The following is a 23,453-nucleotide window of genomic DNA, read 5'->3' as shown; positions in this document are numbered from 1 at the left end:
GAGCACTATACCCTATCACTAAAGCACCTGATAAATTGATCAGTCTGGTGAACTGACAGATCTCCAAATATAGTTGCCAACAGGGAATCGCCATCAAACGGGGTGTTTCTAGTGGGGTTCTGCAGGGATTGGTACTAGGCCTGACACTGTTCAACACTTTCATCAATAAATGGGAATACATTTAAAATCGGTGCTGATAAAATTTGTGGGTGACACAAAGATTGGTGGAGTGGTACATAATCACAAGGATAGGGCAGTCACACAGAGCAAGCTGAATCGCTTGGAAGGGGAAATCATTCAGACATTGCATTTTCTTTTAATACAGACCAGTGCAAAGTTATACATCTAGGAACAAGGAATGGAGGCCATACTTAGACCAGAGGAGTGTATCCTTGAAAAAAGTAACAGGAGTACTTGTGGCACCTTAGAGACTAACAAATTTATTAGAGCATAAGCTTTCGTGGGCTACAACCCACTTCTTCGGATGCATATAGAGTGAACCATATATTGAGGAGATATATATACACACACATACAGAGAGCATGAACAGGTGGGAGTTGTCTTACCAACTCTGAGAGGCCAATTAAGTAAGAGAAAAAAAACTTTTGAAGTGATAATCAAGATGGTTCAGTACAGACAGTTTGATAAGAAGCAAGTGTGAAAATACTTACAAGGGAAGATAGATTCAATGTTTGTAATGGCTCAGCCATTCCCAATCCCTATTTAGCCCTGAGTTGATTGTGTCTAGTTTGCATATCAATTCCAGCTCAGCAGTCTCTCGTTGGAGTCTGTTTTTGAAGTTTTTCTGTTTTAAGATAGCCACCCGCAGGTCTGTCAAAGAATGGCCAGACAGGTTAAAGTGTTCTCCCACTGGTTTTTGAGTATTATGATTCCTGATGTCAGATTTGTGTCCATTAATTCTTTTGCGTAGAGACTGTCCGGTTTGGCCAATGTACATGGCAGAGGGGCATTGCTGGCACATGATGGCATATATCACATTGGTAGATGTGCAGGTGAACGAGCCACTGATGGTATAGCTGATGTGATTAGGCCCTATGATGGTGTCACTTGAATAGATATGTGGACAGAGTTGGCATCGGGCTTTGTTACAAGGATAGGTTCCTGGGTCAGTGTTTTTGTTCAGTGATGTGTGGTTGCTGGTGAGTATTTGCTTTAGGTTGGGGGGTTGTCTGTAAGCGAGGACAGGTCTGTCTCCCAAGATCTGTGAGAGTAAAGGATCATCTTTCAGGATAGGTTGTAGATCTCTGATGATGCGCTGGAGAGGTTTTAGTTGGGGGCTGAAGGTGACAGCTAGTGGTGTTCTGTTATTTTCTTTGTTGAAAAAAGTGACTCTGAAAAGGATTTAGGGATCATAGTGGACCTAGCTTCCAGTGCAATAGTGTGGCAAAGTGGCTAATGAAATCCTTGGATGTATAAACAGTGGAGTAGTGAATAGGAGCAGGGATCTGATTTTACTGCTGTGTTTGGCATTGCTGAATTGGATAGTGGAATACTGCATGCCGCTCTGGTGCACACCTTAAAAAACATGTTGAAAAATTGGAGAGGGTGCAGAAAAGAACCATAAAAATGATTCAAGGGCTGGAGAAATGCCTTCCAGTGAGAGACTCAAAAGAACTGAGTCTGTTTAACTTCTCAAAAAGAAGACTGAAAGGTGACTTTGATTGCCGTTCATAGGTAACTTCATGGGGAGAAATATTGGGCACTAAAGGGCTCTTCAATCTAGCAGAGAAAGGTAAATAAAGAGTCACTGGCTGGAAGCTGAAACAAGACAAATTTAAATTAGAAATAAGGCATAATTTTTTAGCAGTGAGAGAAGACATCTCTGGATGTCTTCAGGTCCAGACTGGATGGCTTTTGGGAAATTGTGCTTTGGTCAAGCACGAGTTATTGGGCACAATACAGGCATAACTAGGGGGAGGGATAGCTCAGTGGTTTGAGCATTGGCCTGCTAAACCCAGGGTTGTGAGTTCAATCCCTGAAGGGGCCACTTTGGGATCTGGGGTAAAATCAGTACTTGGTCCTGCTAGTGAAGGCAGGGGGCTGGACTCAATGACCTTTCAAGGTCCCTTCCAGTTCTAGGAGATAGGATAGCTCCATTAATTTAATAACTAGGTGAAATTTAATGGCCTGTGTTATACAGGAGGTCAGACCAGATGATCTACTGGTCCCCTTTGGCCTAGAATCTATTGGTATACCCACCATCACCATCAGTATTGTCGCACTGCCTAAGGCCCCAGTACCATTGTGTTGGGCCCTGTACAAATATATAACAAAGGGATGGTCTCTACCCAGAAGATGTTGTAATCTAAGTCGTATTCATGATCACAGAAATAATAATAAAGATCCCAAACATCTCATTGGATTAGAAATATGGGATTTCTTCACAGGGAAAAAAATGGAAGGGAGAAACTAAACAAAAATGACTGTAGCTTTGATTGTCTCTCGCTCCAAAACCAACATTATTTTAAATAAGGGGAAATCAAACATTAGGCATTTCAAGTCACACACATTAAATTCGCTTAAGATATTGTTATCCTTGTTTAGATTTGAACATATCGGGGAATCTCTTTGTCTTGCAACAATTCCTAAAAGACTGTAAGTGGCTGGATTTCCTTTTTCTGACAAAAATCTCTCCATGAATTATTTACACGATGGCTCCAATCAACACTGTTCCTGTCAGGCTCCCCAGCCGAAATGAAAGTTCACTATGTAAAGGTGCCAAGAGAATATGGCAGCCTCCCACTGCGAGTTTATAGACAGAACTAAGTCAGCACACATTATGTGTCAGAGCCGACATCAGACGGAATCAGATCCTTTGATCTCAGACCTCCACAGGAAGCTTAGATCTCAGACAAATTAGATAAAAAATGAATTTATATGTATCCTAGGGCACACAGTTGAATGCTGTATTTTGGAGAAGTGTGGCAAATATCAAAACATATAAACTGCAGCATTTCCTCTCTCTCTCTCCCTCTGCTTTTGTGATGGACACTAATTAAAATAAGAAGATGAAACTCAAACTAGCCTCTTATGCAATCCACAAAATTTAGGGGAGGAGGTGGAAAAAATACCCAGTGCCAGAATATGTGTGTGGATCAGTCAGGGTTCCAGGATGGGCTGAGAAATGGACTCAGATCTTTGCTCTTAACAGGCGACAGCTGGAGGAGCCCATCCAAGTTTGTAAAGGTGGAAGCCAATACTTTTTGCTGTTTGGTGAAGCCCGATGCCCGCTGCACAGCCCTAAAGGTATCTGCTTTGGCTGAGACCTCAGAGGGAGTTGTGTTTGATCAGTAAATCATTATGAGAAAAGATTACTCTGTCCCCCCCAAAAAAATGCTAGAGGAGCAAAATAAGGAAAAACAGGGGAATGGGACTGCTTTTTGACTTGTGGTTTTATATAGCTGGTCAAAACATGCAACCGTGAAAAGGCCTACAGAAAAGGGACAGCAATGAATGTGTCTGGCATGGACAGTATGAAAACGTGCCCGGACTGACTCAGAAGTATGCATGATGCATATTAGAATAATCATCCCCAAATTAACTTACCTTGGTAACAATGGCTTTCATCCTGAAAGCTCCTAGAGTGCTTTATGATTAGTGTATACTAGCTATGCATATGTTCTATTATTGTTAATCACTTAGGCCTGGTCTACACTGGGGGGGGGGGGGTCGATCTAAGTTACACAACTTCAGCTACGTGAATAATGTAGCTGATGTTGACGTACTTAGATCGACTTACCATGGTGTCTTCACTACTGTGAGTCGACTGCTGCCACTCCCTTGTCGACTCTGCCTGTGCCTCTCGCCCTGGTGGAGTACAGGAGTCGACAGGAGAGCGCTCGGGAATCGATTTATCGTGTCTAGACTAGACGCGATAAATCGATCCCCGCTGGATCGATCGCTGCCCGTCGATCCGGCCGGTAGTGAAGACATACCCTTATATTGCAGTAGCATCTAGCAGCCTGAAAAGGCTGAGGCCCGCTTGTCCTATGCGCTTTATGAAACTGACTGACAAAACTGACACTGAATTGAATGGGGTCAGGATTTCACCCATAAATTCTATAGACACTTAAAAACTGAACCACACATTTACTCTCCTGTAAATTTTCAGGTCAGAGAGAGAATTCATACAGTAAATAGCAGTCCCTGTCCCAGTCTAAATGACAAAGGGTGAAATCACGGCTATGGCTGGGCAAATTACTGATATTTTTAGTTCACTGGCAATTTTGAAAAAAGGTCACCAAAAATCTGTTTGGGGTCAGGCTGAAAATAAACTTAAAAAAAAATCAGCAAATTGAAAAGCTGAGAAAAAAAATTGTTTTGGGTCAAACAAAATCTTTCATTTTGATTTTGACCGTTTAAAAATGTTTTTGAATTAAAAAAAAATAAAAGTAAAGGAAATATTTTAAAAACTCAAAGCGTTTTGTCAATGTTGAAATCAAATGTTGAAGGTTGCGTACATTGTTTTTGTTTTCCAAACAAACTGGTGAAACTGACACATATTTGTGAAACATTTTATTGTCACCTAATCTTCATTTTTCACCCCAAAAAAGTTTTGGTAAAAAATGTTTTGCCCTGCCCTTATCCTGGACCCATAAACTAGCTGTGTGCACAATTCCTAGCCAATCAGCAGTAGCATCAGTCATAGTAATCTCAAACATCCAGCTATTGGTAAAACTGTTAAAAACACCTAAGTGACTTAGAAGCCTACATCCCAGATTCAAAAGCAATTTAGGGCATGTGCACACTTCAACTGGGGATGTAATTCCCAGCGCAGAGACATACTCACTCTAGCTCTGATCAAACTAGTATTGTAAAAACAGACTGTAGAGGGGGTGGCTCGAGCAGCAGGAAGGACCAGCCATCCCGAATATATACCTGTCCGAGGTGCTAGGCACATACTCGCACTGCTAGCCCCTCCCACTGCTTGCACGGCGGCAGCTACACTTCTGTTTTTAGCACGCTGGGTTGATCAGAGCTAATGCAGGTCTGTATCCTTGATCAGGGAATTATATTTCCAGCCGGAAGTGTAGATGTACCTGTCGGCACTTAGGAGCCCAAGTCCCATTGCTTTTAATGAGATTTAGGAACCTAAGGGCTAGATTCACAAAAGGCACTTAGGTTTCAGAGCAGTAGCCGGGTTAGTCTGCATCAGCAAAAACAACGAGGAGTCTTTGTGGCACCTTAGAGACTAACAAATTTATTTGGGCATAAGTTTTCGTGGGCTAAACCCACTTCATCAGATGCATGGAGTGGAAAATACAGTAGGCAGGTATAAATACACAGCACATGAAAAGATGGGAGTTGCCTTACCAAGTGGGGGGTCAGTGCTAACGAGGCCAATTCAATTAGGGTGGATGCGGCAACTTTTAGACACGTTGCTACCTAGTAGAATTCAGAACCCTGGGTTAGGTGTCCAAGCTCCCTACACAGTGCATGGGGAGAGATACACACCTGAGAATAGGATTCACAAAAGCCAGCATGCTGAGCGGGGAGCCATCTAAACCAACCAATAGAAAATACTGAGCAGAGGGTGTTGCCTAAGCACCATCCCTCAAAGGGAGTTGGCACTGTAATCTCTTTGGGGCAGGGATTGCCACAATGTTTGTAACTTGTAAGCGCTGAGCACATTGACGGTGCTAAAGAGAGTATAAACAATAATGATATTCAGATCCAGGGTGACATTTTTCAGGCAGGCTTATTTTTGATTTGTAAATGGAACAAATTTGGTCTGGATTATTTGAGAGGGAATAAACATACTATGGTGATGGGAGTCATCAAAGTACCAAAATTCTGTCACTCACATGTCAGTTTTGCCAATAACATAAACATAAACAGATATGATCTGAAAACACACGCAACAGATTGTTTGAGCAAATAAGCCATTTTTACATGGCCTTTTTTCTGACTATAACCATATTTAAGCAACGTTTTCTCTTCAATTTTGGAAGAGATGCTCGGAAACTGAGGATTTAAATAAAAAACAAAAAAACCTGTATGGGTTAAATCTTGGCTTCATTGAAATCAGTGGCAAAACTGACACTGGGTGAAATCCTGACACCATTCAATTCATAACTTCTATAGACATTTAAAAATTGAACCACACATTTACTCTCCTGGACATTTTTCAGTTCAGAGAGAGAATTCATTTGTAGTAATCAGCTCTATTAATGTAGTAATCAGCTCTAGTGGTGCAAGCGATTCATCTATCTATCTAGGCCAGATCCTTAACCTGCAAAATTATAACTTCAATCTATACAAGCTCATAGCTTGTAAGGTGCGTGAAGATCTTTTTGGTTGAAAGGGGCTTTAGAAATGTGAGTTATTCTCATTCCGCAGGCTCACCTCCTTCTATCCCAGCAATGTCTCTTTTGTTCTCTTCCCGGGCCTGGTGCAGATTGGCACGAGTTGAACGCTGCTGTGGCGGGATCTGGGAGGATTTCATATTGCTCTTTGCTTGTGGTACATTAGCCTGTTCAATCTTTGTTTCTGTATTGAAATAAACAGTTAGATCATTCTTAGTCCATTCAGGGCTCAGAGCCAGATACAGTATTACTTTAAGAAACAATCTATTGCTCGTGAATTGGCATCTAATCTTGTGTGCGTTCTCTCTGCCCAAAAGGGGGAGGCTTATTTTATGATTACACTTCATTGCATTTTACCTTTAGGGATCACATTTCTTCACTTCAGCAAAACTCTGTCTTCAAATCCTCACGGTATACATTAGGCATCATTAGAAACTCAAGCTGGTCACAGCCAAGACTACTACACAGTGCAACTCAGGAGTGAGGCTTTAAACCATTTTTGGGCTTCCCCATTCCTGAGCTATTTGCGTACTGGAGTCATTCCCCAGCATAGGTTAGCACACTTTGAAGGCTGCTCAAATTACGCCATCTGACTGTGACGGCAACTGGGGATTGCTGGCATGCAGAAAAGTCCTGACCATGCTCTGTTTCTCTCCAGCCATTCCTCTTACACTGGCAACTCTAGACCTGAGGATATTTCTGCTCTGGGGCACTCCTCCTGAAGCTATGCCAGTTTTAGGGCCACAAGGTAGAAAGCATCCTTAAGTTATAACCTGGCCTTTATATTTGCCACATCACATTGAGTTGCCTCATTATTTCCTATTCTAAATACAGGGGAAATACAGGGGCCAAGATTAAAAAAAAAAACAGGAGCCTAAAATTAAGTTTCTAAATCCTGATTTAGACACCTAGATAAGTGACCTGGAATTTCAAAGGTGCTGAGCTCCCACTGACTTCAGTACCATTGCTCCAGTACAAGGGAGAGGAGAATATGGCATGATCTGATTTTTAAAATTGCCCAGTTTGGATAAAAAGGAAGTTACAACGTGTAATTGAGCTGTAGAGTGCTCTGCTTGGATGCCCTGTACTTAAAGCACTGGGCTGGGAATTCAGGAGACCTGTGTTCAATTCCTGGCTATACTCCCTGCATGACATCTTGGAAATATGACTTTCCAAAGTGCTCAGCAGTTATCACTGACGACAGTTTTGGCACCATTGAAAACCTGGCTATTACTCTCTGTGTGCCTCAGCTGCCCATCTGGAGAGTGGGGATCATAATGCTTCCTTTGTCAGTGATTGTCAACTCTTTGGGGCAAGGACTAGCTGTCTCATTATGTGTATGAACAGTGCCTAGCACAATAAGACACGATCTCTGCTGGAGTCAGTTGAGTTCCACTGAGTCAGGCCCAATGTGTACAAGAGATATGAACAATGTCAATAATACCAGCCCATCCTGCCTTACCATTATTACGGAACTCTTTAAGGGTCACTCTTTAGACACCAGTGAAATGGGAGAGACTCTGCAGATGGAGAGCTCTCCTGGGGATTCCCACTTACTGAAACTTTTGTTTTTCTTGGAGCAGCAGAATACAAGAAGACCCATAACTAGCACTGAAGCCACTGAGCCCAGCACAGCAGCAAGGACCGTGATGGATTTCTCTCCCTTGGGGATAGGGAAGATGGTAAATGGCTGGGACTCAACAGTGAAGTCAGCACCTGAGAGAGGAAAATATGTCAGATTAAATATGTCAGATTAGGAAACATGTTTCATAGCCAGAACACCTGGTTATGGCCACTAACACAGGAACTGATGTTTGAAAATACATTCATGAAAGGGCCTAAATCACAGCCCAATGAAGTCAATGGGAGTTTTTCCATTGACTTCCACAGGCCCCGGATCAGGCCCAAACAGAACATGTAACCAAACCTTTCTTGAACGGACAAAGCTGCTAGATGAAAGGCATGAACTATTGCTATCGGTTCCCAACCAGCTATCTGAGTGCCGATCATTGGAAATTTGAAATTGTTCTCGGATATCAGACTTAAAGCCATGATCCAGCAAAAGGCACTTTGAGAATGTCTTCAACAGAACTATTCACGTCTTTAAAGTTGCGAGCACATGCTCTGCTGGACTGGGCCTAAAGTGCTGTTAATCTTCACAGTGTTGGTTAAAACATTATAAATAAGCAGTAGGAATATCATTACTATTACTAGTGCAACTATTAACTGTCACATATTGTACACATTGTATAGAACACCCTTTGTCCAAAGATACCACATCATTCTATAAGCTGATTAGGAATCACTTCACCCACCATTTAAATGCAGCATTTCTTTGGTGTGTACAATAACGCTGCGCAAGAATATGAAACAGAATGTGAAGATCACTTTATCCAGTTGAAACTACACAAGCAAAACTGGGTGGGCAGAATGTAATCTCCTGGTTGAAATTTAGCCAGATCACCTGGGCCAAGACACCCCTGTTATAACCTGATTTTGTCATCAATCCCAAATCCGCAACTCTGTTAACTTTAATGGAGATTTGTTTAATGTACTTGTCTGAGTTATATTTTCAGTACAAAGGTCTAAGAGGCTTATTTACTGATTTATTTAAAAAAACACAAACATTGGCAGATGGGGTCATGAAGGCAGGTGTAGTACCTGAAACTACTTTTATTTGAACTTGACTAGATTTCAACTTGCCCTTGTCCCTTTAAACAAATTCAGGCTCCATCAGAACAATGTGGCAAGCATTGCAACTGACCAGAAGTGGCGTGCAGACATTTCATCATAGAATACCAGGGTTGGAAGGGACCTCAGGAGGTCATCTAGTCCAACCCCCTGCTCAAAGCAGGACCAATCCCTAGACAGATTTTTGCCCCAGATCTCTAAATGGCCCCCTCAAGGATTGAACTCACAACCCTGGGTTTAGCAGGCCAAGGCTCAAACCACTGAGCTATCCCTCCCCCCAATTTAAACATAGGGACTTTTAGTAATAGTGGATCAAGGTTTCTCAAGGTAAATCTACACTACAATTAAAAACTCATGGCTGGTCCATCCCAGCTGACTCGGGCTCATAGGGCTGAAGTTAAGGGGCTGTTTAATTGCAATGTAGACGTTCGGCCCAAGTCCTAGGAACCTGGCAATTGGAGATTGCCAGGTTCGTAAAGCTGCAAGGTGGGAGGATCCCAGAGCTTGGGCTGCAGCCTGAGCCTGAATGTCTACACCACAATTAAACAGCCCATTAGCCTCAGCCCCACGAGCCTCAGTCAGCTGGCAGAGGCCAGCCATGGGTGATTGAAGTGTAGACATATCCTCAGACATCTAGGACTCAAATGAAACCAGAATTTAAGGGCTGGATCCAACTCCTATTGAAGTCAATCGTAAGATTCTCATTGACTTAAAAGGGAGTTGGATCAAGCTCGTATAGACCCATATCACTACAGTGAATGATACCCAGAAGCAAATAGCAAGCCTATGCAACACTGGGTATGTCTGCTTTGCAATCACAGAGGTGACTGCAGTGGCTGGCATACTCGTGCTAGCTTTAATCTAGTTAGCATGGCTAAAAATAACAGTGAAGACACAGCGGGGCAGGCTTCAGCATGGGCTGTACAAGCCTCTGGGGACATACTTGCATTGCCAGCCTGCACTGAAGCATACTGCTACACCTTCACTGCTATTTTAGCTGTGCTAGTTAGATTAAAGCGAATGCGCGTCTGCCAGCCTGTGCCGCGATCCCACCTCTGATTGCAGTGCAGACATACTCACCCGTGGAAATAATCTGCTCCCTCCAACCAATGCCACTATTCAGTTGGGGCCTCCACATTTAGCACCAGCTGCATCTTCAAGGATAGCCCCATTTAGGAATCCAAAAGGGAGGTCACAGGGGCATGAATAATTACGGCAGGCTGCGCATGCAAAACTAATGATAGAATTTGATCCCAAGTGCCTGGGAAATTACTTTTTTTGTTTGTTTATCATAGATGCCAAGAAAGCATCTGCTATAAATGTCCAGCATGCAGTACACTCTCCAACACAGTTCCCACTGAAGGAGATTTAAAAGGCAGAATTATCTATGTTACTCAGAGTGTATTTTTTATGATGTGTGTTAAAAATGTACAGTATTCTGGTTTAAATTAGTCAAAGATCATGCAAAATGAAACAGCTTTTCATGCTGCTGTCTGAAAAGATCTCTCAGCACAGTCCTTATTAGCTAAAAGTGTAACAAAAGGGATCCAGGTTTGACCTTCATTCAATGGGAAGATCTTCTAACTTCACTGCAGTAGCTTTTGCAGTGAATTTGCAACATACCACACTTCCAGTTTACGGGCCAGAGCCTACTGGCAGCTGAGTTCCTCCTGATGCCAGTGGGAGTGCAAGCAGTGGGAGCTGAGGTTCCCAGGAACTTGCAGGAATGTACCCCATAGCAGAGCCCAGATGCTCACAGTTTAAGGGGACATAGGTATTTTATGCACCACAATTTAGTCTTTCTAAAACTGAGGCCATTACACACCTGAAATGTTTAGACACTAATTTGTGAGTTCTTAACATTTCAGTGAAATATTCCAGGCTACCACAGAGCTGGATTAAGGCAATCCAAGGTCCTAGCCACACGATCACATGGGCTCCCCATGGTTCTGCCTCTACCCCGTGGCCTGAGCCCCTCCCAGCAGAAACTCTTCCCTCAGGACCAACCAGGGTGCAACTGCTTCAGTGGGTGGACTGGGCCATCTGCACTCTCCTCTTCCTGCCACGAACACAGACTCCTCTGCTAGATGGTGCTGGCAAGCCCCCCGCCCCCCAGAAGAATGGGTCTTGGAGTTAACACTGCACCGAGAGGGATGGGGCAGTTCAGAGCTCTTGTTTCAGGCTCTCTGCAATCTCAGACAGACAACACTGCGTTGGCTTCACTTATGTCAGGTTTCCAAGCTTTTCTTCACAACCATCAGGACAAGAGACCTATTTTTTTTTTAAATGAAGGATCAGAGTCTGATATAATCACATGACTCCAGATTGTGGGGCCCTAGGCCCAGACTTGTAGGGCCTAAGCCTGAATCAAGCTTTCGACTGCCAGTCTTGCTCCCTGACTATTGTGTTCCAGTACATTGGGAGGTGAAATCAGTGCTTTGAGATATGCATATACATTGATCTCATTCCTTCCTGTGTTGCCTCCGGATGCTTTTAAAGACTTTTCCATGACTAAGGTAAAGCAAGAACAATGTGGAGATATATCATGGACCTTACCTGGAGGTGAAATAACAGTGAAAATGAGGTACCAGTTTGAGCCTGAATTGGAGATTGCCAGGTTCGTAAAGCTAGCCCGTCCATCTCGAACCTCTACTCTGGTGTGCCCTGAACAGCAAAACACAAGGACACTGGGAGTTAACAACCTTCTGCTGAACATCACCAAAAGCAAGCTCCTAGGTCGCAAAGAAAACTCAACAGGCCAGATCTTCAACTTTTGCCGATCTGCACAGCTTCTACGACTTTAACAGCGCTACCCCAATATACACTAGCTGAGGGGGTGGCCCCATGATCTCTGACACGAGTAACAGGCCCACGTTGTAAAATTCAGAACCAGGTCCGAGTTGCCCCAGAGTTCAGAGCAGACCAGATCTAGGGTCATGGCTTAGTTCACTATAGAGATAGGGCCCACCTATGAAGCTCCATTTCAGGGAGACAGGAAGTATGGGCCATTGATTAAGGTGTTAGGCTGGGGCCAGGGAGACCTGAATTCAATGTCCTACTTTACTACAGACTTCCTGTGTGACCTTGGAAAAGTCACTTAGTTCCCCATCTATAAAATGGGGACAACCGCACTGCCCTGCTTTGCAAGAATGGTATAAGAATAAATCCACTAAAGACAGTGAGGTACTACGGTAGTGGGGAACAGATAAGTACCTTAGACAGATCCAGTACCTCATTTTCCCAGAACTGGGGGCTGCTTGTATGCAATGATTTGGTTTGATACAACTCTAGTGTTAACATATCTGAATCTGAGAAGAATGACGCCACGGGCACTGGAGCTCTTAGGGGATTTTTAGTGGGATGTTGATTGTTATCCAAGCCAAAGAGACAGCCTCCAAGAAGCAGCAGCAGTTTATTGTTTTAACCCAGAAGTGGGCAAACTACGGCCCGCGGGCCACATCAGGCCCGCGGGACCGTCCTGCTCAGTCCCTGAGCTCCTGGCCTGGGAGCCTAGCCCCTGGTCCCTCCCCCGCTATTCCCCCTCCTCCACAGCCTCAGCTCACTGCGCCGCCGGCGCAATGCTCTGGGCGGCGGGGCTGTGAGCTCCTGGGGCAGCGCAGCTGCAGAGCCCGGCCTGACCCAGTCGCTGTGCTGCGTGGTGGCGGCGGCGGCGTGGCTCGGCTCCAGCCGGGCGGCGCAGCTGTAGCGCCACCGGTGCTTCAGGCAGCGCGGTAAGGGGGCACAGAGCGGGGGGGGTGTGGATAGAGGGCAGCAGAGTTCAGGGTGGTGGTCAGGGGGTGGGGGTGTGGATAGGGGGCGGGGCGGTCGGGGGGGGGCAAGATGTTAAATGGGGGCAGGGGTCCCAGGGGGGGCAATCAGGAAGGAAGGGGGGTTGGATGGGGTGGCAGAGGGCGGTCAGGGGACAGGGAACGGGGTGTGTGTGGATGGGGTAGGGGTCCCGGCGGGGCCGTCAGGGAATGGGGGGTTGGATGGGGCAGAAGTCTGAGAGGAGGCAGATAGGAGGTGGGGGCCGGGCCACGACCCCCTCCCCTAACCGGCCCTCCATACAATTTACGAAACCCAATGTGGCCCTCAGGCCAAAAGGTTTGCCCCCCCCTGTTTTAACTCCTTTCCTGCTCCAGCCTCTCAGCTGTACCGGACACATGGAGAAGCTCTATAGGTCTGTTTTGCCCTACCTGAGGGGTAAATGAGTGGTATAAAACTCTCTTGAGTGGTATACAACTTTGAGTTAAGGAGCGGATTTCTGATGTGCAAAAAACAACAGCATAAGCTAATTCATTCCAGCCAGACAGCTGCAACAACCACTGGGGCAGAACATTCCTTCGATTTTCTGCAGTACATTTTGGCCCGAAAACTAGTTGTGCATAACTAGTGTAGCATGGAAGAGAGCCCCTTGCACACAGGTTATTAAACAGTCATCAGATGGCAGTGGCTTTTGTTCATTCCAAGTGCTGCCTTCCTTTCAGAAGCCTTGGAATGACTCAGGCCATGAAGTTTCAATGGGATGGTTGTCATATGATCAAACAAACAAGTGGATCTGTCTCAGCTAGAAACTTGTAAGACAAAAAATCTCTGTGAAATGTTTTAAGATTAAACCTGAGGCCTTGATTCTCCTGAGGCCTTGCACCTTGTGTTGTCATTTACACCTATGCAATATGGGCGTCCATTCTGACCCAGTAAGGTTTTACCCCCAAATTTGCATTCACTATGATTTGTATCTCAGCGGGGTCATTTAAAAGGTAGCCTGTTGCAGTATCAAGGGTATCTCCATTTTATTTTCTGAGTCTTTGCGTACCAGCCAAATCTTGGGCTATGTGGAATGCTAGCCAAGTCTTGAGCTTCATGCAGGCTCATGCAGTTCTCGAAGATTGACAAACTTTCTAAATATTGCTTCAGGTGAGGGTTAGAAATCAGAACTTCCTTAGGATGCTGGACTCAAACCAGAGATCACAAATGAAAACTCCCTTACTTGCTGAAAGCCTACATGCAATAAGTCCTTTCTTTATGAAACAAGTGCATTATAGCTGTGATGACTTTGTATAACCACATGACAACACAATATACCAGGTGAAGGTGCCTTGTTTGTCTACTTCTGGTCATTCTACTACTCTGGGGATGGGGACAGATCTTTACAACCATCTCTTGGATTCACCTTCAACAGGAAAGTTCATGCACACCACAAATTCACAGTATTGTTAAAGGGAGGCAGGAAGATTTTAAATTATGGGCCAGATTAGATACCCTTTCTCCTACTTAGTCATTCATAGTTCACAACACAAGTAGCCCAGCGGACTTCAATGGAACTATTCATGATGCAAAGTACTATTCAGCGTGAACAAGGGATTCATAGTCTGGGCTTCAGCTAGTAAGAATTCTAATTCTAGTAATGTACACTTGTCAAGTATCAGGGGTCTCAGGCTTAAGCATTTCAGGTACATAATGCAGGCAAAACCCAGCACCAGAGCTGCCCACCTCACTTAACAGGACTTCATTGAAAAGCCAATGTCCCAGCAGCAAAAAGGTTATTGAAATGGTACAATCACTGGTGAGAAGATAAACTTGGCAAGGGTTGTTGAATAGTGAGGGTCTGATCCAACCCAGGGAGGTGGCAGAATGTTGGGTGTGGAAAGAGAAGATGAAAAGCAGTGGGAGTGCTGGGCAACTGCATGGCAGTCCAGCGACTGCTGCCTAGTAATCTTGGACAAGTCACTTCCCCTCTCGGTGGCTGTTTCCCCTGCTACCCACAGTCTGTCCTGTTCACTTAGATTGCTGGCTTTTTGCAGGAGGAACTGTCTCGGCATCTGTGTATAGCACAATGGAGCCCAGATCTCAGCTGAGGACTCTAGTTGACACTGTAATATAAATGCTAATAATTAGTAACTTAGTTAGTGAATAGTCCCAATGATTTCAATAAGAATCTGGACCTTAACCTAGCAGTGTGGATTTCCCTCATTGCCAGTGTCAGTTCTGGCTCTTCTATTTATCTAGGTATTTATACGGCCCTCATGACCGCCTTGACTACCCATAGTGTTTTTGACTCTACCATTTAGCTCACTGTAACACCAGTTTTATAGAGCATCCTTTCAGCTGCATTCTAATGTTTTACAATTGCCATTCTGAGTCTATGATGAAGCCTAGAGTAGTGTACTGTACTTTTCAACAGAGACTATCTCAGCTTTCGGGCACATATGCTTCAAATCTCAGAATATTATAAATATATATATATGGGAGTCTTCACAAAGATCTCTCAGGCAAGCTGGTATTTAACGCAGAAGCAAGCTAATTTGGAGCTAAACTACTTTCCATGAGGCAGTTTGACTGCTGTCAGATGAAGCAGGCTCAATGCGCTAGACGGATACATTTCGATTAAATGCTGCTTTCATATGCTTCAAAAGACGAGCGCAATAAGGACGTTTGTCAAAGGAAAAACTGCAGCAAACTATTACATGCAGAACATCTGTACAGCACAATTCATTCTTTGCTGGAGTTTATTGACTATTAATTTGATGCATGTATCTTTTAAAGAATGTAAAGTGCATTTATTTTCGGTGACTATTCTTTATTTGAGTCTTTTACTTCCATTTGTTTTTAATTTCTCTCTTTTTTTCCCTTCACGATTTATTTCGTTTCAAGTTGCAAAATGGGGAGGAAAAAAAGTCGTTCTTTCCAAACGAACTGCAGATTTTTATAAAGCTTATTCAAAAGTCATGTGAAACAGAGAAGTGTGACACAGGGGATCTGAGAATTTCACTTCTATGTTGTTGGTTTTGATCCAGCCTATATCGGTAGTGACTGAAACTTGTCGTCATCTGGCAGTTGTTCTGTGGACAAGCGTCCACCTGACAAAACCAACCCCACCACTGACACCGTGGATCATCTCCTCAGTAAACAGCCATAACAACTTTGATTTCCATGGAGCTAAGCCAAACTGAGGAAATGGCCAGGCTTTTGACAATCTCAGCAGGTAGGCCAAGAAATTAATAGATTCATAGATTTTTTTAAGGCCCAAATGGATCGCTGTGATCATCAATTACCATTTTTGTACATAGCACAGAATTTCACCCAGTGATCCTAGCACCTAGCCCAAGAACTGGTGGTTGAACTAGATCCTGGAAACTGCCTGCCCCTTACACTTTCCTGGAAATGGTCTTGCCAAGTCGAAGTTAAGGCACATTCAACCTGATTGTAAACCCAAAACCTTCCCGTGGTAGGAACCCTGACTTTTCACCGGGGACATTGCTGGTTTGCCTTTTGAACTTGAGCTGGAAAAAGGCAGTTTCAGCCAAGCTGAACAGAAAAGTCGTTTTAACCAGACTCCATTTTTTCTGACTTTTCCATTGGCTGAAATTGTGTGAAAAAAATCATTTTTGACTCAACAGAAATGATTTTCTTTTCATTTTTTCAGAATTGCCAGAGAACCAAAAAAAAAAAAAAAAAAATCCATTTGCCCAGCACTATTTTGAACCTCGCTCACCTCAGGCAGTGAAGCTAGCATGGTCAATTTTATGCTGTGTTTATAAACAGCTTCACTTTCATGGTTTCATGTACCACACTGTGATGTCTGGGTTTCCAACTCAGCACAGTACTTAAGCTGGGGCCTAAATGTAAGCATGTGAGTAATGAGCCTTAATAAGCTCAAAGGAAATATTCACTTAAAGTTAAACACGTGCTTACGTATTTTGCTAAATCAGGGCCAGAAGGGGAATTTTCTCATTGGAATATACTACATTAAAAACAAAAACAGGTAGATATTTCTATTCATATTAGGCCAAATACTCTGCTGGTATAAAATCGATGTAGCTTCATTGACTTCATGCCAACTAACACCAGCCTAGCACTGGGCTATATGGATTTATAATTCTCCATCTGTTCTCTTTTTTTCCCAGGACCTATATTTCAGGTCTTCTCTACTGGACAGTGTCTCTAAGTTGACAGGGCATGGAAACACATTTTAAAGCCATTTTTCTCCTAACACCCATGTGAGCAGCCCATCACACTTCCTCAAACCCAGCCTTCTATTTTTAGCCCAATGATGGGCCTTCAAACTGAATCTTTCTTCAAAAGAAACTCCTCAAATTATAGCCATCACTTCTAGTGGAAGCTTCCACCATAGCATATCCAAAACATATCCAAACCTTTCAACACAGCCTCCGAAGAGCCCTTGAGACAGGCTGTCATGACCCATGGCTCTGAGGGCAGACCTAATGCCTCAACTCTCCGACCCTGCGAAGAAGAAAAGAAAGCAATAAAAGGTTTGTTCAATTTTTTTCCAGAGAAATGGGAATCCTTTTATTTCTAAGGCAACTTTCATCTATTGATCCCAAGCAGCAAGAACAGCATGTATTTACATACTATGTGTTACAAATTGCATCATACAAAGTATTATATTTACTGCAGATGAGCCTAAATCTAGAGTTGCCAACTCTCACTGTTTTATTGTGAGTCTTGCATTATTTGGTGCTTCCCATAAACCTCAATTTCTAAATGAATGTGATTAGAAGAAAATCTCAGCTTTAATTTTTAAAAAAAGTACATTTCTAGCTATCCTGGTTACAGGGAAAAACTCAAAAATGTGAACCCTAAAGACTACGACACCATAAGACAAATAAAAAGGACCCCAAATATTGTTTTTTTTAAAATGTCATGATTTTAAATCTAAGCTCATGATTTTGGGGAGCCCAACTCATGATTTTTGAATGCCTGGGGATGGCAATGCTGTAAACCACGGAGTCCAGTTCTGGATCCAGACACAAACTTCCCCCAAAACTGTTTGGATTTGGTATCACAGTTCAGGACACACCTGATCTGCAAAGTTCATATCCATGTTTATGTAGATATTTGCCTATGATTTTCCCAAGTCAGGGTAAAGGTGACTGATTCATAGTAGAAGCTAACTGCAAAGTAGCAACAGGAGAACAGGGAGATGAGGGATCCCAGCTAACCCCAACATACAGTTCAGTGTTGCCAACTCTAGTGATTTTATCATGAGGCCCACAATATTTCATGTTTGTTTTTGTATGCCCCAGCTTCAGGGATCAGGAGATTGCATGAGAATCTCAGCTTCAAAAAAGGAATGTTTTAGTCCTCATAGTTGAGAAGAAAGGCTTGAAAACATCACCTGAATATACCCCAAAGAAAAAGAATCCAACATTTATTAATAAAAAAATAAATCATGCATTTCTAAGCCAATCTGATGAGTTTCAAATGCTTGGGGTTGACAATACTGCACAGAATTAATAGAATCATACCCCTGTAGGGAGGCAAATCACTACCTGCTTATCCAAAAAAATAATTTGTGGCTGTTCAGGAAGCTCTTTCTCCATTTCTCCATCAGAGGGCTGTACCAGGACAGAGATATTATAGGGCCTCACATACAGGCAGCCTCCAGGAGTTAGACTGCTTCCATTTCTTCCTCATGCAAAGCAATGTGGGGGGAAAAAATCACCATATTATTAAGGATGATTTTAAAACACCTGATTCCAAACCTCGAGCAATTCCCTAGATACCCCCTCTAACTAGACATTGCTCTCCATTCGCAGAACTTTGTGTTGTTTTCAGTCCAGGTGGAATGCTCAGTGGTTCATATCAATTTGAATTAACATTGCTGGTAAGATTTAATAAGACACTGTATCAATTTCCCAATAAGTTTCTTTAATATTACAGTAGGACTTTGAGACTCCAGGTGAGACCAGGGCCCCTTGTGCGAGGTACTGCACATACCCATAGTAAGAAACTGTCCCTACCCCAAAGAGATTACAATGTAAACAAAGGATTCCCAATTTATCATCCTTACTTTACAGATGGGGAACTGAGGCACACAAAAATTAGTTGATTTGTCCCAGGTTCATGCAAAAGTGTGCAACTGAGGTAGGAATCAAACCCATAAGGCACTCAACTGTGATTCAGGAGCCCTGAGTTCTGTTCCCAGTTCTACTACAGGCCTGCTGGGGGACCTTGGGCAAGTAACTTCATGTCTCTGTGCCGCTGCTTTCCCTAGCAGTAAAATGGGGCTACTGATGCTGACCTCCTTTGTAAAGTGCGTTGAGATCTAGGACTGAAAAGCTCTAGATATTATCTCCTGAGTCCCAGTCCACTGCCTTAACCATAAGACCATCCTTCCTGCACATTCAAAAACATGGATTCTACAAAAATCATCCAGACTGGCAAGATGCATTCAACTGAATATCCCTGAGGTCTTCTAAAAAGACACTTGCCTTCTCCAGCATAAGGACAAGCTTACTAGCTTAGACAAAGTTCTTCTGTGTAAGCTTGTCTCTTTCACCAAGTTGGTCCAATAAAAGATTTTACCTCATCCAACCCATCTCTCTAACATCCTGGGTCCAACACGGCTACAACTAAACTGTACATTCCTTTCTCCAGTGATTTTGTGCTTCTGTCACTTGTATCAAGGTATGTTAATGTGCAGAGATACACAGACGCCTCTTTAAAAAGCCATTGGTATTCCAAGAGTGAAATTTAAATTCAAACATCCTGAGAGAAGGCTTTTGCAGTTGAATAAAGAAACAACACTTTATTCGGAGCCCATATCATTTCATTCCCTTCTCAATGCTTCATGTCATTTAGCATCTTCTTTTTACATACATATATACCTCTAATCTACCATTGCAGTGAAGGGAGGCGACTGGGGGGTTGACATTGTCTTGCAATGAAAGTAGGAAAGCTATTCATTCAGCTCTCTAGTGTTTGCTTAAAGGTGGTTACAAACAAAAGATTTATTGAGGACCAATTCGCTTTGGTTTAACTCAATTTCTTCAGACTGTTTCTTTGCATTACAAAGCAGAGCTCCCCTGGGCAAACTGCATTGCAGCTTAACGCAAAGATTGGGCCCAGCCACAAAGCTACTAATAGTGGCCAAAGTTTTCAGGGGCAGTGGCAAGTGGTAGTCTAATGCATCGGGCCTCAGAGACCTGGGTGCTATTCTTGGCACTGACCTGCTGTATAATCTTGGGCAAATCATCTGTGCCTCCATTTCCCTTCCAACCATTTATCGGTTTATCTTGGACGTTCTGTATGGCAAGGACCATCTCTAACTCTGTGTATATACAATGCCTTGCACAATGGGGTCCCGATCTCAGTTGGGGCATCTAGACGCTACTATAATGGATCATAAATACGATTTTGGTGGCCCAAATTGAGACACTTCACAGGAGACTGATTTTCAGAGGGTGGGTGCTCAGCACATTCTGAAAACTAGGCCCCTTTAATAAGCCCCCAAGTTGGGTAGTCGGCAATTGACAAGCTACTTGTAAACACCAGTGACTTTTAGAACTGGGTGAGAGGCAGGGTGGTGTCTAGAGGACAGCATACTGGTTGGGGAGTCAGGACAAGTAATGACAAAGCTTTTCAAGGAACAGCCTCCCAAAACGTAGTGTTAGGAAGCAGCCATTGACACTTCCTGATGGCAGTAACATTCCTTCTGTAGATTCATTATTAGGAAAAAATCACCCATAGCTGTTTTTAAAAAAAATATGGGCGGGTGATTAGGACCCAAACAACCCAGCAGAGATTGACATTTATGTGCAGTGTGCTCAACCCTGATTCTTGCTGGGCTGGGGCCCTGAGTATGTGGCACAATTAATTTACATTCCTGCAAGGGAATGTCAGTATCTAGGACAGGAGGACAGCAGCCCGCTGCTCCCCTGCTGATCTGTGCCAGAAGGAAAATAGGCTCACCAGCCATTCCTCTGCATCCCTTCCTCATGGGGGAAAAGGCTAGCCTGCTGCTCCATACAAACTCCTACCAGTGGTGGAGTGGGCAAAGCTGCCTCTCCCAGTCTGATCAGTGCTAAGGGAAGAGCATGTTTTCCTGTCACTCCCTTGAAGCCCAGTGCTGGCAGGGAAGCGGGTTGGTTTGGTATTCCCTGCTGACAAGGCTCAACAGGAAAGCAGGTTAACCTGTCAGTCCCCTGAAGATCTCCATGAGGTCCATGGGCAAGATGGCTCTGCCTATGAAGTCCTGGTCAGGAGAAGCCCATACCAGATTCTGAAAGATATTACTCCACAGGGAGTGGTAGCACAGAACATACTGAGGCCTGTCGGAGAGCAGATGTCTCTTACGCAGGAGCAGCGAACTTAAGGCTATGTCTACACTACAAAATTAGGTCGAATTTATAGAAGCCGGTTTTATAGAAACCGGTTGTATGCAGCCGATTGTGTGTGTCCCCACATAAAATGCTCTAAGTGCATGAAGTCGGCGGACTGTGTCCACAGTACCGAGGCTAGCGTCGACTTCCGGCACATTGCACTATGGGTACCTATCCCACAGTTCCCGCAGTCTCCGGCGCCCATTGGAATTATGGGTTGAGATCGCAATGCCCGAATGATGCAAAACAGTGCCGCGGGGGGTTCTGGGTACATTGCGTCAGGCCCCTCCCCCTCCGTCACAGCAACGGCAGACAATAGATTCGCGCCTTTTTACCTGGGTTACCTGTGCAGACAACATACCACGGCAAGCATGGAGCCCGCTCAGCTCAGCTCACCGTCACCATATGTCTTCCGGGTGCCGGCAGACGTGGGACTGCATTGCTACACAGCAGCAGCAGCTAACTGCCTTTTGGCGGTAGACGGTGCAGCATGACTGGTAGCCTTCATCGGCGATCGGGATGCTGGTAGCTGTGGGGCTGGCAGCCGTAGGGCTGCATTGCACCAGCCCCTTGCCTTTTGGCAGTAGATGGTTTATTATGACTGGTAACCGTCCTCGTCGGACAATCATGGATATCAGTCATAGTATATTATTTTCTGCCAAGTATTGTCTGCTGAGCACCCAGAAGAGGCCGAGGGCGATCTGGGTGCTGGCAGACATATGGCTGGCACACATGGGGCTACATTGCTACACAGCAGCAACCCCTTGCTTTTAACCGTCCTCGTCGGACAATGATGGCTATCAGTCGTAGTATACTATTTTCTGCCAAGTATTGTCTGCTAAGCACCCAGAAGAGGCCCAGGGCGATCTGGGTGCTGGCAGACATGTGGCTGGCAGACGTGGGGCTACATTGCTACACAGCAGCAACCCCTTGCCTTTTGGCAATAAATAGTATATTATGATTGGTATCCGTCATCATCATACTGATAAGCGCCCAGTATTTGCTGCCAAGCACCCAGAAAATGCCGAGGGCTATCAGTCATGCTGCACTGTCGTCTTAAGATGTAAAAAATAGATTTGTTCTGTATTCATTTCCTTCCCCCCTCCCTCCGTCAAATCAACGGCCCGCTAAACCCAGGCTTAGGAGTTCAATCTCTGGGGGGGGGTGCATTCTGTGTGACAGTTGTTTGTATTTCTCCCTGATGCACAGCCACCTTTCTTGATTTTAATTCCCTGTACCTGTACGCCATGTCGTCACTCGCCCCTCCCTCCCTCCCTCCGTCCTTCCCTCCTTCCCCTGGTCTTTCAGATACTAGTTTCGCGCCTTTTTTCAGACCAGACGCCATAGCTATCACTGGGATCATGGAGCCCGCTCAGATCACCGCGGCAATTATGAGCACTATGAACACCACGCGCATTGTCCTGGAGTATATGCAGAGCCAGGACATGCCAAAGCAAAACCGGGACCAGCCGAGGAGGAGGCGATTGCAGCGCAGCGACGACAGTGATGAGGAAATGGACATGGATCTAGACCTCTCACAAGGCACAGGCCCCAGCAATGTGGAAATCATGGTGTTACTGGGGCAGGTTCATGCCGTGGAACGCCGATTCTGGGCCCGGGAAACAAGCACGGACTGGTGGGACCGCATCGTGTTGCAGGTCTGGGACGATGCCCAGTGGCTGCGAAACTTTCGCATGCGTAAGGGCACTTTCATGGAACTTTGTGACTTGCTTTCCCCTGCCCTGAAGTGCCAGAATACCAGGATGAGAGCAGCCCTCACAGTTGAGAAGCGAGTGGCGATAGCCCTGTGGAAGCTTGCAACGCCAGACAGCTACCGGTCAGTCGGGAATCAATTTGGAGTGGGCAAATCTACTGTGGGGGCTGCTGTGATCCAAGTTGCCAGGGCAATGAGAGACCTGGTGATATCAAGGGTAGTGACTCTGGGAAACGTGCAGGACATAGTGGATGGCTTTGCTGCAATGGGATTCCCAAACTGTGGTGGGGCGATAGACGGAACCCATATCCCTAACTTGGCACCGGCGCACCAAGCCACCGAGTACATAAACCGCAAGGGGTACTTTTCAATGCTGCTGCAAGCCCTGGTGGATCACAAGGGACGTTTCACCGACATCAACGTGGGCTGGCCGGGAAGGGTACATGATGCTCGCGTCTTCAGGCACTCTGTTCTGTTTCGAAAGCTGGAGGAAGGGACTTTCTTCCCGGACCAGAAAATAACCGTTGGGGATGTTGAAATGCCTATCGTGATCCTTGGGGACCCAGCCTACACCTTAATGCCATGGCTCATGAAGCC

General features: G+C 44.6%; 1 protein-coding gene across 1 annotated transcript in view; it reads right to left on the bottom strand.

The window, feature by feature from the left end:
• Positions 1-23,453, bottom strand: part of PKHD1 (PKHD1 ciliary IPT domain containing fibrocystin/polyductin) — a 382,916-nt gene that overhangs the window by 5,412 nt on the left and 354,051 nt on the right. The window contains exons 60-64 of the mRNA XM_065401532.1: positions 18,311-18,446; positions 17,174-17,261; positions 11,574-11,681; positions 7,884-8,042; positions 6,367-6,510 (exon numbers count right to left, since the gene is read on the bottom strand). Coding sequence (XP_065257604.1) covers positions 6,367-6,510; positions 7,884-8,042; positions 11,574-11,681; positions 17,174-17,261; positions 18,311-18,446 — 635 coding nt within the window. The remainder of the gene's footprint in view (positions 1-6,366; positions 6,511-7,883; positions 8,043-11,573; positions 11,682-17,173; positions 17,262-18,310; positions 18,447-23,453) is intronic.

The sequence above is a fragment of the Emys orbicularis genome, chromosome 3 (assembly GCF_028017835.1).
Source record: "Emys orbicularis isolate rEmyOrb1 chromosome 3, rEmyOrb1.hap1, whole genome shotgun sequence".
NCBI lineage: Eukaryota > Metazoa > Chordata > Testudines > Emydidae > Emys > Emys orbicularis.
Note: the sequence above shows the minus strand (reverse complement) of the source record. Positions and strands in the feature narration are given on the sequence as shown.